This window comes from Colobus angolensis, unplaced genomic scaffold (assembly GCF_000951035.1).
Source record: "Colobus angolensis palliatus isolate OR3802 unplaced genomic scaffold, Cang.pa_1.0 Scaffold34, whole genome shotgun sequence".
NCBI lineage: Eukaryota > Metazoa > Chordata > Mammalia > Primates > Cercopithecidae > Colobus > Colobus angolensis.
The window spans coordinates 7585586-7590993 of record NW_012116710.1 but is presented as its reverse complement, the minus strand read 5'-3'; the positions used below and the strand labels follow the sequence as shown (position 1 = coordinate 7590993).

At 53.3% G+C, this 5408-nt stretch overlaps 1 protein-coding gene across 1 annotated transcript in view; it reads right to left on the bottom strand.

The window, feature by feature from the left end:
• The window catches only part of SPTBN4 (spectrin, beta, non-erythrocytic 4), a 118939-nt gene that overhangs the window by 3222 nt on the left and 110309 nt on the right, over positions 1–5408 (bottom strand). The window contains exons 24-27 of the mRNA XM_011952541.1: positions 3430–3708; positions 3209–3339; positions 1553–1757; positions 447–827 (exon numbers count right to left, since the gene is read on the bottom strand). Coding sequence (XP_011807931.1) covers positions 447–827; positions 1553–1757; positions 3209–3339; positions 3430–3708 — 996 coding nt within the window. The remainder of the gene's footprint in view (positions 1–446; positions 828–1552; positions 1758–3208; positions 3340–3429; positions 3709–5408) is intronic.

Below are 5408 nucleotides of genomic sequence, written 5' to 3'. Positions count from 1 at the left end.
AAGCGATTCTCCTGCCTCAGCCTCCCAAGTAGCTGGGATTACAGGTGCCCACCACCAGACCTGGCTAATTTTCGTATTTTTAGTAGAGATGGGGTTTCACCATGTTGGCCAGGCGGGTCTTAAACTCCTGACCTCAGATGATCCACCTGTGTTGGCCTCCCAAAGGGCTGGGATTACAGCATGAGCCACCACACCCAATAGGAAGCTGTTTAGTATCCGTGAGACCTTCTGTACCACTTTTCCCTGCCACTACCTGATTTCTATATACCATTCCATCAGTCCATTTTCTATCTGCTCCATTATCTAATTTCTTCCTGGTCTGTAGTATGCTTTCTGTCTGTGCCACTGCCTAATTTCAACCTGCTCCACAGCCTGATTTTTGCCCACTCTGCTGCCCCCAGCTGTCTGGGCCCTTCCACCTGCCCCGATGGCCACCGGAGCCCCACCTGGGACACGAGGAGCTGCAGGTCATGCTCAAAGGCTCTCAGGGTTCGCTGCATGGAACTGGCGCTGGGTCTCGGCTCAGGCGGGGTGGTCAGGCGGGGCAGCCGCCTCCGCTTCTCCTCAATCTGTCCCTGAAGCTCTCGGGCGTCACTGAAGAACTTATGAAGCTCCCGAGAGGCGGCCAGCAGCTGGGCCCGTGTGCCCATGAGCTCCAGCAGCTCAGCCCAGGCCTCGTTCAGCCCGTCCTTCCACTCGGCCATGGTGGCCGCTGCTGTATGGCCACACTCGATCAGCTCGTCCACCATCTGGTTCACAGCTGCCAGCCGCTCCCGCCCTGCCGTGCCTGTTTCGCTGGCGAACTCTGAGAATTTCTCCTGCAGCACCTGCCATCAGGAAGTCGGGGGGAGGGGTACAGCAAAGTGAGCAAACGGGCAGCACACACCAGCCCCCTCCAGCCTACAGTTTTTTTTTCTTTTTGATACAGAGTCTTGCTCTGTCACCCCAGTTGGAGTGCAGTGGTTCAATAGCCACTCACCGCAACCTTCACCTCCCTGGTTCAAGTGATTCTCCTGCCTCATCCTCCCAAATAGCTAAGACTACAGGCATGCGCCACCACACCCAGCTAATTTTTTTGTATTTTTAGTAGAGACAGGGTTTCACTATGTTCGCCAGGCTGGTCTCATATTCCTGACCTCAAGTGATCCACCTGCCTCAGCCTCCCAAAGTGTTGGGATTACAGGCGTGAGCCACCACACCTGACAGAGACTACCATTTTGTGGCAGGTAAGAATAATGAGAATCATCATCATCATCATAAAAAATAATATCTAACACTTACTGAACACCTAGCAAGAAAAGTAACAAAATAGTAACAATAAAAATAACAATAAGTAACAATAAAACAATAAGCTGATAACAGTAACTAGCACTGTGAGGCACCATGTGTGCCAAGCAGGGTCCTCAGTGCTTTACATCATATTAACTCATTTGTCTCACCGCAGAGCCATGAGGCGGGTGCTGTTATTATCCTCATACTACAGATGAGGAAACGGAGGCCCACAGAACCTTAGTGGTAGCTCCTGGTATCACTTATTACTAATGATGCTCACCGAGACGTGCTCAAAGTCCTGGCCCAGCTCCGGTGAGCCAGCCACCACCTCCTTCTCAGCGATCCAGTGCTCAAGCTCGCTCACCTGGCGGCTGAGCTGGTACAGCCAGTACTGCTGTTCCAGAGCCACCCGGCGCTCCTCACCCAGCTCCTTGAGCGCCACGTACAGGCGGTCCACCTGAGACTGCCGCCGGCTGATCTGCTCGCTGATGGGGGACATGGAGGGGCAAGGATGGACCCCTGAGACTGCTGGGGCAGAGCGTGACCCCCCTAAGCCCCCTCCCCAAGACAGGGCTGTGTTTCCTTGGAATCTTCAGACAAGGTTGTGTCCCCAGGTAGAGCTCTGTTTTCTTTTCTTTTCTTTCTTTCTTTTATTTTCTTTTTTCTTTTTGGAGACAGGGTCTTGCTTGCTCTGTTGCTTAGGCTGGAGTGCAGTGGTGTGATCACAACTCACTGCAGCCTCCACCTCCCATGCTCAAGCTATCCTCCCATCACAGCCTCCAAAGTGGGACCACAGGTGCGTGACTCTACACCTGGCTAACTTTTTGATTTTTTTGTAGAGATGAGGTCTCACTATGTTCCCTCTGTTCTCAAACTCCTGGGCTCAAACGATCCTCTTGCCTCAGCCTCCGAGTGTTGAGACTACAGGCATGAGCCACTATGCCTGGCCAGGACTGTGTTTTCTGCAAGTCTTGGGTTCAGACAGACCTGCATTTCAGCATGCAGGGAAAGCTGTGCTTCCCTAGATGGATAAGCTCACCTCCATCCAGCCTCACCTAGTTTCTTTTTTTCTTTTTCTTTTTTTTTTTTTGATGGAATTTTGCTCTGTTGCCAGGCTGGAGTGTGGTGGCATGATCTCGGCTTACTGCAACCTCTGCCTCCCAGGTTCAAGCCATTCTCCTGCCTCAGCCTCCCCAGTAGCTGGGACTACAGGCACGCACCACCATGCCAGGCTAATTTTTTATTTTTAGTAGAGACGGGGTTTCTACTAAACCCCGTTGGGTTGGCCAAGTTGGTCTCCAACTCCTGACCTTAAGTGATCCGCCCACCTCGGCAGCCTCACCCAGCTTCTATCTCAGTCTCATGCCTCCCTTATCCAGGAACCTGGGTGGGACTCTGGACTCCCAAGTTGGGTCCCCAGCCAATTCACCCCACCTCTAGCCCCAATCTCTGAGCCCACTTGCACAGAGGTCTCTCTCTCTGTACCTCCTTTCAGATTCCATCCCTGGTCCAGGCCTGGAGCTCAGCACCGGCCTACACCAGGCAACGTCACCCCACTGCACACCAGGAGGTCTCCAGCCCCATAGCCAATCTCAGCACAGGCTTTTCTGTCCTCCCAGACATTGGGTAGAAAGAGCCCCTTGCTTGTCCTGAGCAAATTCTTCTCTGCCCCAGTCCTAGACATCACCTCCTCTTTTCTCCCCCGACGAGGTGCCCACAACTACACTCATATCCAGGTGCTCCTGGCCCCACCCTGTCAACCATCTCTGGGCCCTGTCCCCCCATTCCAGCCAGCCCACTTGCCAAATCCGAGGGCTCCAGCACACAGCAAGGAGGACCTCTCCCACCCAACGTCCAATTCCAGCGCTGCGCGAAGCTTCAGGTCCTGCTGGACCATTCCTGTGAACCGGCCACGCCCCCGTCCCCGCCCGCCCACCTGTCCGGGTGCCCCATCTCCAGCAGCGCCCGGCACTGGCGCGACAGCTGAGCGATGCTTTCCTCGTAGTTCTCCACGCCTTGCTCCAGCTGCAGGTGTTTCTTGAGCAGCTGCAGGGTGCTCTGTTCGTCCTAGGGGCACAAAGCGCCCACGATGAGGCGGCAGCGGCGGCCCCGGGCTCCAGCGCCCCCAGGCCCTCCGCACCCCCAGCTCGGGCGCACCTTGCCCTTATCCTCACTCATCATGAGCAGCTCCTGCTCGCCCAGCCACGCCTCCACCTCGGCCACGTCGAAGTAGTACTGCTCCACCTGGAAGGCGGCGTCCAGCGCCTGCTGCCGTCGCTCGGCAGCCTCCCGCAGTCCGGCCCAGGCACTCTGCAGCTGCTCCAGGCCCCGGCGCACGGCCTCTGCCTCTGGGCTGCGCAGCGACGACAGCACGCCCGCGCGCTCCAGCACCTCCTCCAGGCGCGGCCCGTGCGCCTGGATCTCCCGCCGCAGGCCCTGGGGGTAGGAGGTAGCGGGATGTGGGTGGAGAGGGGACGTTCGAGGCCCTGCAAGACCACATGCTTCTCTGCTACTGGCAGGGCCCATGGGACAATTAACAAGCACCCCCAGCTCGCTTACCACGTGCCAGGACCATGTAAGCATTTTGCTGATACTCCCTCGATCATCATAACCTCATGCTGCAGGTGGGAACACAGGCACAGAGGGGCAAGGTAGGGAGCCCAAGAACAAGCAGCCAGTGAGGAGTGACAGGATTTGAACACAGGAGGCTGGTTCCGGAGACTGTGCTCTGAGCTAAGACGCTTGCTGACCCAAAATCGGCCCTAATACAAAAACCCTGCAGCTTAGCAGCCGAGGTATCATTTATATACCGTGAAGTGCACAAATCTTAGGTATACAGTTGCACACATATGTACAGACGCATACACCGGTGTGCCCAGATCAGCATGCGGAACACTTCCATCCCCCAGAAGGTTCCCTCAACCAGCTCTGTACTTGCAGAGTACCTTATTTAACTTTTTGTGTGTCTTTTTTTTTAACTTTTTGTGTGCCTTCACCTCATTTAACTTTTTGTGTGCCTCAACTGGTAAACAAAGATAAAACAGCCAGCATGTCCTCTTCTTATTTTGCTTTTTTAGAGACAGGGTCTCACTCTATCACCCAGGCTGGAATGCAGAGGCACTACTGCAGCTCACGCAGCCTTCAACTCCTGGGCTCAAGTGATCCTCTTGCCTCAGCCTCTCAAGTAGCTGGGACTACAGGTGTGCACCACTGTGCCCGGCTATTTTAAAAAATATTTTTGGATAGATGAGGTCTTGCTATGTTACTCAGGCCAGTCTTGAACCCCTGGCCTCAAGCAATCCTCCCACGTTGGCCTCCCAAAGTGCTAGGCTTATAAGCATGAGCCACTGGGCCCGGCCAGCCAATACTTCTTGAGTGTCTGCTACTCTGCTACCTGCCAGGTGCTTTGCTAAGTAAGAGCTTTACATAACATAGCCTCACACCTCCTCACTCCCAACCTATGGAGCCAGACAACATGACCATCTCCGTTTTACAGATGAGAAGACAGGCAAAGAGAGGGTGAGGAATTTGCTAACGTCACATGGCTAGTATCAGGCTGAGATGATCTACCTTGTGGGGTTGTTGTAAGGTGATAAACTATGGAGCACTTAGAACTGAGCCTGCATGCAGCAAATGCATAATATTTGCAGCTATTTTTTGCTTAACAGCCCCTGTGTATCCACCACTCTCACTGCACACACAGCTGAGCTCCCTCAATTTTAAGTACTAAGTGCATTTGATCAGTTTCCTCAACCATGCGGATACTGTCAACACTGTTGACAGCCAAGAGTATTTTCGTCAAGACAGGAAAACAAAATCTCAGCAAAACTCTAGTCTCTTAAAGAACTCCACCTACTGCAGAACGATCAGGAACCTTCCAAAATAATCTGTGGACCCACCTCCCCACCATCCTTCAGTGTCCTATTCTTCCAACATACGCTGTTTGGTGAAATGAGGATAATGACAATATCCACCTCATAGGGTTATTGAGAGGATTAAATTAAATAATCAGCATAAACCCTAACACAGGACTTAGCACATGGTAAATCTTTTTTTTTTTTTTTTTGAGATGGAGTCTTGCTCTTGACACTCAGGCTGGACTGTAATGGTGCGATCTTGGCTCACCGTGATCTCAG